This window comes from Aulonocara stuartgranti (assembly GCF_965226115.1).
Source record: "Aulonocara stuartgranti genome assembly, chromosome: 10".
NCBI classification, from domain to species: Eukaryota; Metazoa; Chordata; class Actinopteri; order Cichliformes; family Cichlidae; genus Aulonocara; species Aulonocara stuartgranti.
In genome coordinates this window covers 7616879-7630527 of record NC_138946.1, presented here as the reverse complement: position 1 = coordinate 7630527, position 13649 = coordinate 7616879, and the positions used below count along the sequence as shown (strand labels likewise).

At 39.5% G+C, this 13649-nt stretch overlaps 1 protein-coding gene across 5 annotated transcripts in view; it reads right to left on the bottom strand.

The window, feature by feature from the left end:
* gria4b (glutamate receptor, ionotropic, AMPA 4b) overlaps positions 1 to 13649 on the bottom strand; it is a 164422-nt gene that overhangs the window by 38495 nt on the left and 112278 nt on the right. For 4 of the 5 annotated variants that reach the window (XM_082549401.1, XM_082549399.1, XM_082549400.1 and 1 more), the window contains one exon: positions 10127 to 10237. In XM_082549401.1, coding sequence (XP_082405527.1) covers positions 10127 to 10237 — 111 coding nt within the window. Of the gene's footprint in view, positions 1 to 8009; positions 9288 to 10126; positions 10238 to 13649 lie in introns of those variants that run through there. The other variant, XM_082549403.1, reaches the window with a different exon arrangement.

Below are 13649 nucleotides of genomic sequence, written 5' to 3'. Positions count from 1 at the left end.
GGACTGTGAAATGTTTTACTTTTTGCTTTCTCTTGCAATGGTAAAGAATCTGTTCTACTAGATCAAGTCCAAATCTTGGGCCAAGCTCCACTGCTGGTAAAGTGTTCATGCAAAGCAATCCAAAATAAGCCTGCTAACAAACAAACAAAGCAGCGAAATCTCATAACCCCGTCACTGTTTGTAATTGTTGCCTGGGGCAAGAAGAACGAGAAGACCTGAATGAGTCGTGTCTTTCAGGCAAAAAAGCGACACCTGTTGGTCAATTTTGGGCACTGCACTTAGAGCTCAGATTATGTGGAAAGAGGGAGAATACACACAGTGTAAGCTTTCATCTTGAATATTTTTGACCTCATGAAGGTTGTAAATTTCTAAAATGCTCAAACAACACAATGTATTTGAATTTTCTGGGGTGGCGCACCAAAGTCTGGAAGCAGCTTACTAAGTATTTGTTTACAGAAAAGAAACCCTTTAAATAAAAAGGACTCTTAGTACATAAACTAAATTTTCTTCAGTCTTAAACACTGAAACCATTAAATTTGTTTTAAATGTATACATGCAGTTATTTATTTAGACTAAAGCACATTTTCAGACCTAACCGAGCGATCAGCATTCTTGAGCTGTAATGAGAAACGGTAAATAGCTGCATTTATGTAGCACTTTAACCTGAATCGATCTCATGGACCCACTCACCAACACACTCAGCTGCCATGGGAGGTGCTTCTCTGACTACTGGGAGCAATTTGGGGTTCAGTGCCTTACTCAAGGACACTTCAGCATGCGGTTAGGAAGCGTCGGGGATCAAACCGCCAACCCTGTGATTAGTCAACGACCTGAGCTACTTCCCGAGGCACAGAAGGTGAAACGAGGCTAAATTAGTGCATTATCCCTGGTGCTCACAGCATTTCTGCTTCAAGTTTTAAAAACAGGAAAAGCTGCGTATTTCCTGTTTAAAGTTTAACATTCAGTTCTTCAACAATGAGCAAGGTTAGTTTAAGACTACAAGCTCATGTTATGACTATTAATCAATCAGATGATGAGATAACAACAACCATGAACCTCTGCAGTCGTAAGAAAGTTTAACTGTCTTTTTTAGTTGTTTGTGATTTGAGCAGAGCATACACAGCATATAAGATTTACGTTGTCACAGTAAAAATCACACATTAATGGGAAGTCCAGGTAAGAAGCCTCACCATCTTTGAAACTGGGAGAAACAAAGAGTATAGTCATCCTTTTTAACAGCTGGAATGACTTAAATTCACAAAAAGGACTCAATGTTTTTATTCAAGATGAGCAGGAAAATATTTACAGAGATCACGGCACAGAAACATTTTCCCATAGACTTCTATATGACTGGAAATCTTTTTGCAACCCCCTGGTGGCCATCAAAAGGAATGCAGGTTTAAGGCCCTTTTTAGACCTGAAAGCCATGTACATTTTTTTTAATCATCCATGTGATAGAATCCTGATCGGCTTTCACAACACAACATCAATGACTTTCATTACAATGTAAAAAAAGAAATATTACATCACAATTAAAGATAATAATCTATAAATGGAACAAAGATTTATATAATTTCTCTATTTTTGTGAGCAGTTTTCATACGTCAGCTACAGGAGAGAAAGATCAGGTCTGAACAACTTTCTACTTTTATAAACTACGGCATCTAAACAGAATCTCCTTAAACTAAAGGACAGCTCACTGACACGTGGGTGACGTCGAACTGGATACTTTTGACTTTTTAGTCACGTGAAATCACCAGAAAATCAGTGCGAAGGAGGTGGGAGGAGAAAGACCATAACTTGTGTTCACACAGACAGCACTGACATGCTATAGCTAAAAAGTCTGAGTCTAAAGAATTACAGAGAATTTGTAAAAACAGCTATAGTCACTGCACTCCTTGCTTTGCCTAGTGCCTTAAGCCTGCATTCTTTTCAGTGGTCAGCAGGGGGCGACTAGTCTGGCTGTAAAAAGAGTTACAGTTGTATAGAAATCTATTGGAGAAAAATTCCTCGGTTCCCTTGGCCTACGACTTCAGTAATCGCTTTCTTGGTGGGTTTATGGTCTTAGTCTCTACTCTTAAGTCCTTGTGAATACAACGTGATGTTATTTTCATAAATTAAACATTCGGTGTCCCTCAGTTTCACAGTCAGATGCACCTTGAGATGTCTCAGTTCAAAAAGCCGTCACAGTAGCTATGATATTCATAGACTATCTGTTCTTAATATGTGGCACACACCATCATTTAGGCAGGCAAAGCATTTGTATAGATGCATGTCACAGAGACAGAAAACATGACTAAGCAAAAAAAAGGTAGAGGAGGGGTACAGACATGGAACAGAAAGGAGCAGAGAAATTAGATGCAGTCAGACTGAATAACTTAATGCCACCACTTAAATAATCGGGGTGGCTACATCAGTCTACACTGTGACCAGAGGAAGGTTGTATATCATTAGATTTCTTGTTCCTCGGAAAGTGATCTAAATGTCAGCCGTGCATGCTTTCTGAACTCATATTTCCAAACAAATTACTTTTGTCATGGATGGCAGCATATTGCATATTGAGAATGGGAGCAATTTATTCTTGAGATGTGTTTGCTTGACATTGCCGCCGGCCAAAGCAAGGTAAACCAAAGACTCGATGGCAGGGAGAGAATGCAAATGCCCGGCTGAGCCTACGGCACAGCAAAGATGTTACTGTACAACATAATGATGGCACGATGTACTAAAATACAGTGAAGGACGCTTGTAGTGGGTTACAAGGTTCCATAACTCATTAATAATATTAACATGAATCATTTGCCAAGCCTTTTAACAAATTATCAATAACTAATTATTAACATTTTCCCACAACTATAAAGCATCAATCATACTCTGTATCTGCATATCAAATTCCCTTGTCCGTCTTTATGTTTGTGCATTATTTATGTAACATGTCAAAGAAAAAGATTACACATAACACTAGCCTCACATTATGCTGACTGCCTCAGAAAATAATCAGCATCCTACCCTGGGTTTGCTGTGTGTGACAGACCTCATAATAACTGCATTAAATGCAAAATTGATAAGCACAAAATGAAGCAAAACTGTAGTTTTACAGCCTGGAGATCAATTTGTGTATGAAGGACTTAAATAAATACCTTCTGCTACTACCCGAAAGCTACACTAGCTGATGCCAGCTGAAAAAAATGGAGCTCAATAATCACTAATATCGACAAATAACCAGCTCCCCGAAGTTCAAACACAAGCCCTAACAGTCTTCATTTAAAGGTAAAAAAACAAACTGTAGCTTTGGAAAGTATTTTGATATTGACATCATTAGCAAAGAAGCAAGCTAAAGTTAGTCAAACTGTCACTTTCATTGTGGTTCAGATCAGTGAAAGCGCCACTTCCTGCCAGTGTAAATGAGTTTAACTGCTCATTTAATCCCTCAGGTGTCCTAATGTAGGAAAAGAAAGGTAGCTCACTGAGCTAAAAACGTTGCTGTGGATTCTTATTACTTAATTACTTAATGTATGAATGTCCATGGGAGAGGTCTTTGTCAGGAGGAAAAGCTGCAAAGCTAATAAAAACATAGTTAAAAGTCACATTTATGTCCTCTTCATCACAAAGTAATCTAGATATCCTGATATCCTTCAGTATCCAGGGACTCGGTTCGTGCATGTATAGAGAGAATTATTAGACAGGAATTAGGCAGGAATTCAGGTAAAAAGAGAGAACACACTTTGAATGCTCTTGAAAACACCTTTTCCCCACATTCATCTCTGTGCAGCAGTACAGTGGGTGCCAGTACAGCTAGTAAGAAATAGCTCTTGTTGCAGTTTTAATTAGATTTTTTTTATTATGGTAAATTCCTGTTTTTTATTTTATTTTGCAACTTCCAGCTTGTCAGGACATGGAGTCCAAAGGACATCTGAATAATGTCAGATTTATGCATTATATACAGGTTTTACTAGCTCAGGGTACAACTAATCGACAGAGTAACAGTTCATTCAAACAGGCTTTCATGCTTTTTCCTTTACCACGCGACAGGAGACTGAATATTTGCTGTGATAACACTATAGTACTGTACCACAGACAGTTTGTGAAATCCCGAGGATGAGTGCTTTCGCCACCACCATCCTAGTGTTTTGAAAGTTGTCAGCTAACTCCTCTATTTAGACCTGCAGGTCTGTCTTTTGTACTGTCTGAGAGGTAGAACAGTATTTAGCAAATGACACAAAATCCCCAAGAACTACACAAAGATTAACACTGATAATCATTTTATTACCAGTTTTAACAACATTGTCAAAAAAGTTTAACTGAGCTTAGCGTTTGGTCTGGCCGGTCAGCTAGCAATCAAATTACCTCAACAGCCAACCCCAGCAGCTGATAGCTCACATAAAGTTTAGTCTTTAAGCCTATTCGGCCTGCATGGTGCTTCTGCAAGCCACTTTGCAACCCACCTCCATCCCAGTGTTTCTGGTGTTGTTGGAAAACATCCCTGTTGTGGTCCGGATGGACATCTCTACTTTAAATGTCCTCTTTGAGGACCTTGGTAGTCTTGATGACCTACAGGAATCAGGAATTCTTGTGCTGGCTCTTAAATGGAACTCATGTCACACTTTTAATGAATCGCAAGCGTTTTATTGATGATGACTTAATCTGCGAGTTGATCTCTGCCAGTGTTTTTGGATTTATATCAGAGGGAAATCGGCTCTAATCCATATGATTTATGATAGCGGGGTGTATGACAGTGCTGGCAGCCAGAGGAGCAGAGGGAGTCAGTGTTTCTGGCACAAGAACAGAGCAGTACTTTAGAGGTCTTCACAGTAAAGGCCAGCATGGCTGACAGGCTGGTCAATAATCACAACCGCACGGCTTCACTCACTGCCTAATGAGACTAATTACACATGCCATTAGAACACACACACACTCTCACACACACACATACCACAGGGCCAACTGCATGTCACAAATCCATACGTACACCCACACACACACACACACAGTCTACATTAGTAAAATCTGGCCATTTGGCTTTGTGTGTGAGTGTTTTGTACGTTACGCAGGACAAACAATCTGCTGCACATTCTGTTTGATTATGAGCAATAACAGAATGATGGCCCATTGTCCAAAAACCTGACCGCAAAAACCAAACTGTGTGACGCTCTCACACACATTATTACTTCTCCATGAGTGACTCATGTCGGGGTTTAGTCATCAGCAGCCATTAGACGCTCTAATCACACTTTATTTGACTGAGTGTACGACACTGAAAAGAGGAGCACATTTGAAGCGCACACAGAGAATATACTGTGAATCTCCATTTTGCTTTTGTTCACAGCAGAGGCGTTTGGGTGCTACAGTCAAGGGTTTTGGATCTGAAAGCTTCAGCCACTCTAAGCCAAAGTTTGCGATTCCCAACAGTAAAGCAAAAATATAATTAGAAATGTAAAACGTGGTTGAAAAGACAACATTCGTCTATAAATCACAAATTTACTATTTATAAGGTTTAAGAAACGTGCCCTTCATTCCCACAATCACACAGAGTGACTCACTCAAGAACATTTTTGCATTCTTATCCTCAACCTCTCATTTATTTTCATCTAGTTTACTTTAGTCAGATCTAGAAAAAAACTTTTTAACTGATAAAATTGTTTGCAAATTGTTTGCTTCAGCTTGATGAATGTTGTAATTTGAATACAGGCAGAATTCATTTCCCCTAATTGTTGTATAAGGCTACGTGCTCTGATCCATTTCTGGGTAATTTTCATCAGCATAAATGTTGACAATGAAGAACCTGCAGCTTAAAGTATGCCTGTCAGAAATTTTCTCCACTGTCAACATCTTTGTCTAATGTACCCACTCTCCCTCCTGTGCACATGTCCAAATCAGCCTTGCTTCTCTAACTTTGTCTCCAAACTGGTCAGCCTGAGCTGCTCATTTCTAATCTTGTGCATTTTGGTCACTGCCAATGAAAATGTGAGCATCTTCAGCTCGACCTCCAGTCTTTTTGTCAGTGCCACCATCTCCAAACCATACTCACTACCATCTGTTTCACTTTTGCTGCTATCCTTCCATCACAAATCACCCCTGACACTCATCTCCACCGGCTCCATCCTGCCTGCCTTCTTCTTTACCTCTCTTGTCCACTATCTGTTGATTTGAATTGTTGAGCCCAGATATCTGCTTTCTAAATACTCTGGCTGCCCCCCACAATTGTCCACAGGTGACTGGCCGAAGGTTCCCTCAATGCCTGGAAAAAAATCAGCATAAAGAGCTTGAAGATGTTCAAATGACAACAGAATTGAATTAAATTTCAGACCAAAATACTCAGAGAAACTCTGATGTTAGAGGCCTATGAAATTAATTTAATTGAACATTTATTAGCATTATTTCCAGTCTTATTTGGTCCACTAGAAATTCTTTTAATGCTCAGAAGTACTCAATTCTTTTAAAAAGAACAGACCAAAGTACATGACAGCAATTAATGCATCAGTTAACAGAACAATAAATAATCAGAATAAGGGAGGATTTAAAGGCAGAAATAATTTAAAGACGAAGGTGATTCCAGAGTTTTAGAGCTGCAACTGTAAGAGCCATTCAGGAATTTGGTATTACTAAATGTTACTGATTAATTCACCTAAGATTATGACATGTGACGATAAAAAAGATCTGACTCATAACCTGAAACAAACCAAATGAAGCTATACACTGAATGATGATGATGTTTCTGCAGCAGCATTTTGAACCTACTGCAGTCTTTTACTCAGTCCAGCATATACAAAGTTGGAGTAATCCAGTCTGGAAATTAATCTGCTAAATTTGGGGTTGACACCCCGAAATTTGAATGAGACCGGGTTGTAGGTGCGTTATCAACAGGGATTTTAAGCACCACAGTGAAGCCTAACAGCAAAACCATTTCCGAAACATTTCACCGCTGTTGCAGGACTTCTATGTAGTTCCTGCCCTTTGGCAGGTTGATACTGTGCCAAGATGTGTAATGAGGGAGTTTTAAGCCAAGGCACACAACATCAAATCTCACAGCCTTTTTACTGCCCATATAATCACAATCAAACGTCGTCCTTGTCCACGGGAGCTTTTCTGAATATGCATCAAACTCTGGGCAGCTGAAGCCAAAGACTTCACAGGGTTTTTAGCTATCTCTTAAAGCTTTAGGCTCACGACAAAGAGAACTAAACACCACTTTGAAAACAGTATGACCTTGTGTTGTGACAAGACATAAAAACTCTCCACAGCTTCTATACTTTAAAGGGCACGGTCTGGATTATAACAGATTAGACTGTAGCCATGCTAATCTGGGAGCTCAGCTTTGATGTACTAAAAAAATCTGAAAGTTGTTTTCTCTTTTTAAGATGCTACAGCACCACAAGTGGACTGCAGCGAGTATCTGGCATTAAATATGTGGATTACTGGCAAGTGAAGGTGAAGTATTTTTTGCACTTGTTGACTGTCATGTCATTTTTATTTATGAGAAAGCCTTTCTTATAAAATCATATAACTTTGTGGAGAAGAAACAACAGAAATATGGCCTCAGGATAGGTTCAGGTCTGAAGAATGGGGGCACCTGGTGGACCCGCTTGAATTATGTGAAAGCAAGGGCAGAGTTAAGCCCTCAGCTTTGGGCCAAAAGCAGCCATCAAATCTGACAAACAAGAAGGAACACAACACACAGCTAAACTGTGCACAGAAAAAAATTAAGAAGACAAAACAAGCGGCAAAAAAAAAGGTAAAAACCAATCAATATCATGGATTCTCCAACTGTGGTTTGGTTTAGTGTGTGCTTGTCATTTTTTGTGTTGTTTAAATACAGACAACTCTTAAAGGTTTAAGATAAGAGAAGAGCCATTAAACGGTTTCTGGGATTTTATTTTATTTAAATGTGGTGGCATGGCTGTTTCCAGACCAAACCAACAATGACTTTGTGAGAAAGATGGCTGCCCTGTAACATGTGGCCACCACATGAAAGAACATGATTCAACCATTTAAGGAACAGAATCCAGTCTGGGTAGGATCTTAAAGATTTTTTATTCTGCTGATGGGTCAAACAATGTCTCACACATTCTTGATTTTAAGATAAAAAGTTAAATTTCATTGTTTCACATCTAGAATTAGCACAAGAGCTTTGAATGCAAGTTAATTTATTGAAAATTGAATAGTTTTATTTACAATGATGCATTAAGGAAGACTACACCAAACCCTCTTGTTCCTCCCTAAATTTTTCATATTTTTTTCCATGAGGGGACTGGTGCCACCCCATGCCCCCCCTTTTGCCATGCCCCAGTCTCCAGGTTTCTGGGGTAGAGGAGCTATCCGCCTTTAAATATAAGTGAGATCATAAAACTTATTTCAGGCTTAGGCCAGGGAGCAGCTAGTGTAGGCCTGATAATCAGCAAGCATATTCCACGACATGTTAAACTGCTACTTTGCAAAGGGTTCTTAAAACGCATTAAGACACAGATGGATGTAATATAAAACTTGGACGCTTCATTAAGTTTATGCTAAGCCAACATTACTCTCACAAACACGCAGAACAAACATTAAAAGCGGGAATGAAAGGCAGCCGTCACAATGTAACTATATTATCATGCTGCACAAAAGCATGATGGATATGAACTGGGATGATTATGAGAGCATTAGTCTTTCTAAGCTGTTTTAAGGCTTACAGGAAGCCCTCGGAGTGTGTAATGTACTGTACGGTAGAGCAGGTAGTAGGAGAAGGTGACAGGTTTAGACAACATGTATATTTATACACTGCCACTTCCTTACTTTACGCTTCAGGCTCTGGAGATCTTTGCAAAACACTACAATCGCAAACTGGGGTGATTCTCGAGCTGTGATTGGCCACACAGACACACCAAGCATGACAATGCGTGACACTACCACACACACACATTAGCAGGTGTAGTTGGAGCTTGTTTATGCTAGAAATCAGATGCTGTGATGGTAGGAGTGGGGGGATCCATTTAGGCCTCAATGGGTGTCCATCCATGAGGGCGTCCGTAAAAAACAGAAAAGAAAAGAGGACTGTCTTTTCCCCCTCCATTTGCATTTTATTATCCTCTCGAGGGACTCCATTATGGCTCTGAGCGGCTCCATTTCTTGTTCAGATTTCTGAAACAGGGTATCCATTAACACAGCTGCTGTGTCTCTCCTCTCGCCCAGTGTCTTTAGGGCTTCATTTTGGCTCAGGCTGCTGTGTCCATCACTCTGCCATTAAGGGCTTTCATATCCTGCTTGCGTCCAACTGGGGATCAGTTTCTTAAAATGGGGTTCCTCATCAGGGGCTGAAAAGAGGGAGGATTTTGCTGAGCTGTGACTCTCCATTCCCACTTCCTTACCTTCCTTCCTTCCTCCCCTCAGATGCTACATTTACATCTGGCTGCTTTACTCTATTCAGCCACCGCAGAGTCGCTGCTACAGCTTGAGATTCGCATGCCATGCAAAGGCAATTCAGTGTGTGTGAAATGCTTTTGTAGATGTATGGCACTGCTTTATAAAATGCAATAAAAATAAAAAACCCTCAATAACGGCAGCTGTTTATGATGTTTATTGGTGCAATAAAGGAAAATCTAAGTGACGGCAGTTAGTCCTGCAGCTGTGTTATGTTTTATTGAAATTTTTGTTGAAGTAATAAAAATAAATCCCCTTTCCTTAAGAGTTTTTTTAAAAATAGAAAATTATGTAACTAAGCAGACTTATCTCTGAAATCTGGTCACTCGTAGCGCAGAATTTAAAGGTTTTTAGGGTTATAAAAGTGCCAAATTGTGAGCACTGAACTTGAATATGTGCCCTTGCCAATTTCATCTGGCTGCTGCTTAAAATTTTACCACTAAAGATGCCCTTTAATATATTAAAACATGTAACAAAAAAAGTACATCAGAAAAACAAACCAGAAACACTTTGCAAGCAAAAAGTGCAGCCGACCGTCATGTTTTTCGTATCAGTGTCGGAGATTTGTGATGTATGATGTGTATCCACTAAATCTGACACTCCTGGCTCTGCATATGAATCAGTGTAATCTGCAGAGGCACTTGTTAATAACACTTCCTGGCATTACAAATTACTTTGAATATTACTGCATGCATGAGTGTGCGCGTTGGTTGAGGACATGCTGGTCTCTTACCATGATTGTAGTGACTACAACGGTTCGATTTTCCATGCCAGAAGTGTCATTTGGAAGCAGCGGAGAGTCCTGGATCAGCACCAGTTTGTCTGCGTCGTTCCAGTAGCCAATCTGTAGTGAAAACAAAAACATGAGATCAAGCTCCGAAGCGTGCGTAGATTCATAATAATATGCTATATAATCCACATGGTCGGGTGGGTGTATGTATTATGTATTATGATGATGCAATCCCTAATACCGTGGGAGCTATTTTACTTGATGCAAGTGGATGTAACTGGAGAGGAAAGCTTTGTTTTTACTGCAGCGTGAAGCTTAATTTATGCAGCTCAGTGTTGGCGTTACAAGTAATTTGTTCAAATAGTGGACACTTTTCTATCATACTGTAGGCACCCTGATAGTGATCATATTATATTATTTCCCATTTATTAATTATCACTTTTATACTGTTAAATTGTTGGATACTGTTTCAAACAATGGGATCAGGATTTAAGTAAAAATAATCCAGATGAGCCAAAAACTCTAACAGCTTGCTTTGCATGTTTCCTGGCACGTGTATGGTTTCCCTTATATGGTTTCAGACATGAGCCAAAGCTGAGATCAGGAGGTGTGGTTTACAAGCACTACTTGGGGAAGCCCAGCAAAGGGCAACCAATCAGAATAAAGTGTGCTTTTAGGGAGGTGTGGCTTAAAGAACGGCATGTATCATTGGGCTAATATAACAGTCAAACGTAGTACACACATATTGTGATATAAAACAAGAAGCAACATACACTGTGTGACATATAAAGGAAAAATCATTATTATTTTTTGGAGTAATTCATAATGTGCATGGGCTCTATAGAGAGAAAAATGTAGAGTAATATTAACTTAATGAATGATTTTTATAAATGTTGACTTTTATAAATGTTTTAACACTTCAGTTTTTTATAAAATAGAGGATGAAAAGGCACCATTAAATACAAAAATACAAGGATAAAGTTAAAAGTGACAAAATCGCAACTCCGTGATTCCTTTACTTTCTGTTGATGCTTTGAAATGTATCTCTTGCTGTTGTGCAGACTGTGACGGCTCATGTTTCACATACGGTGTAAGTGACCTACATATGTCTCTGTGCACACGAGGCAAGAGGCTCAAGATGATGAAAGCTGATGAATCCAGAGCTTGGAAAACACTTTTAAGAATACCTTGGGTTGAGATTCCCAGGACCGGGTACCTTTATACTAAAGTTGGCAAGAGTAAGGCTGCAACTATTTGAGCTATTAATACAAGAGTACAACAGTATTTTTAAGTATTTTTCCCCAGGCACAGCTGTGAAACTTGGTACAATGTCTATTACTAATTGCTAATGACATCTTCTCCTGACAGGAGGTGCTGTTTAAAAAAAGCACATTAAACTTTTTTTCAATTAACTTCCAGGTTTTAGTTATTTAGTCCAACTATACGTCACAAATACATAAAGTATCATCATATCACGCTGAGGAAAGCCAGTTAAAGACAGTAAGCAGTACCATTTGGCCTTAGATTAATATACTTCACACAAGATGCCAGTTTCAAGATCAATGTGGTGTAATATCATGCTCAGCTGACTTTACTGTCTTCATCCTTCATCCAGAAGTCCTTCAGAGGCAAACTGACTGAGCAAAATTGACAGATAGGTTTGCTGTGGCTGTAATATCATAAAATTCTTTCAGTGGAGCATTTTCAGCGGGGCGAAGGCATTTAATTTGCTGCAATCCTGATCTTTGTACACATATTTATTTCAATTTATGGTAAAAAAAAAAAGGCCTTTATTACTTAAAGGAAACCACAAACAGCAGGCACCAGGTAATAATTCAACATGTAGATAGCCGTCGATTGCTCTGAAGTAATCATTCTCGACTTTTAAAAAAATTACAATAACTGCCAATTCAGCACAGAAATAGACACATGGTTCGCTCTTTTGTTCTCTAGATGAGAGTGGCATTTCTGTACTTTGAGACACGTCTCACATAGCTATGTTTAGTCATGATTTTTATTTTAATCTGATCTAAGCTACTGATGGTGGTATGGACTCACAATTCATAATCATATTTGCAGGTGGGAGTAAAAATGACCTGCTGCTGATGAAAAAGGACCCTCCCCTGTCAGAGGCATGGTTGGTTCCCTGTAGACATGAATTCTTCTGGTGCTTTTATGTTTTTATTGGGGCAGGGACAAATTTTGGACAAATTTTGTCCACGCCCTGAAGTCGACCCTTATGAGCAGCTACAAGTGAGTCATAGTGTAGGTGCTGGGAATAAGCTGTGATTGGCTGATCCCTCCAGTGTGCTGAGGCATCAGGATGATTGAGGGCCACGGAAAATGTAGGAGAGAGGCTGTGACCCACACATGCACACACACACATATATAGACCGTGTCCTGACGGGACCCTCGCCACGGCGAAGGAAGACAGGCCAAAGCAGCTTTTGATTGATGGGGACTCCTCTCTGCCTCTCCTCCCCCTCCCCTCCACCTTGATTGCTTTCTATTTCATTTCATCCTTTTGGCATCACTCTCACAAGTGCCCTCTCTCTCTCTTTCCCCCCATTTCCCTTGAATTTCATCTACAGACATCCATCCATCCTCTCAAACCAGCAAGCAAAAGATGCTGCAGCTTCCCCGCCACCACAATTTACTTATGATTATAGAGAGCAGCACACTACATGTCGTATCATCCCACTCGCCCAGATACTTCACATGAAGGCAGTCTGCACGAATCTACAATGATTTATGGATGAATGAAGAAGGTTTCCGATTTAGTTATATTCAAGCATGCACGCCCACCAGAGCACGGGTCTTTGAAAATTATACGACATCGTGTTTAGGAATAAAGTTGCTCGCTGGAAACCTGCAAAATCTGTAACCTGTTGAGCTACATACAAGACCTGTTATGACATGCTGTCAGGCACATCATTCAGAGAGCCAGATAAATAACACGCATGGCAGAGTAAACTGTCTAACCTTAAAACAAATTCTTAACGTCACAGTGCAGTTTTAATCTAAAAGAATCCCCTGCCTTTATAAAATCCTGACCACATTGTGGTTAAGCAGCTGATTACACACGCTGGGCTGTCAGGCAGGGTTCCCTCATGGGATCATAAACATTTTCCAACCACTAATTTGGTGAATCCTGCAGCGTTGGATGAAAAGACTGATTTTTACGTCTCCTCAGAAGGTAGCAACAGATCACGTGTCACTGGGATAACACTGTCAGATTACTAAAAAGGAAATGTATATCGTATAGATACATATGTGACAACTTTAAAAATACTAATCAATAAATCAAACGGGACTATTTTTTTTTCATGATAACCAGTGATATGAACTACAGTACTGTCTTTATTTTGCTACTAATTGTAAATGCTAAATATGCATACCTGTATTTAATTTGCATTAAATTCAAATATATAATTTCAAATTTCAAATAAAGTTGCTTTCACACAGGACGTGGCTGCAAATTATTTATTTCTGTTTTTGGCTTTCTGCTGTTATTTATTACAGCAAA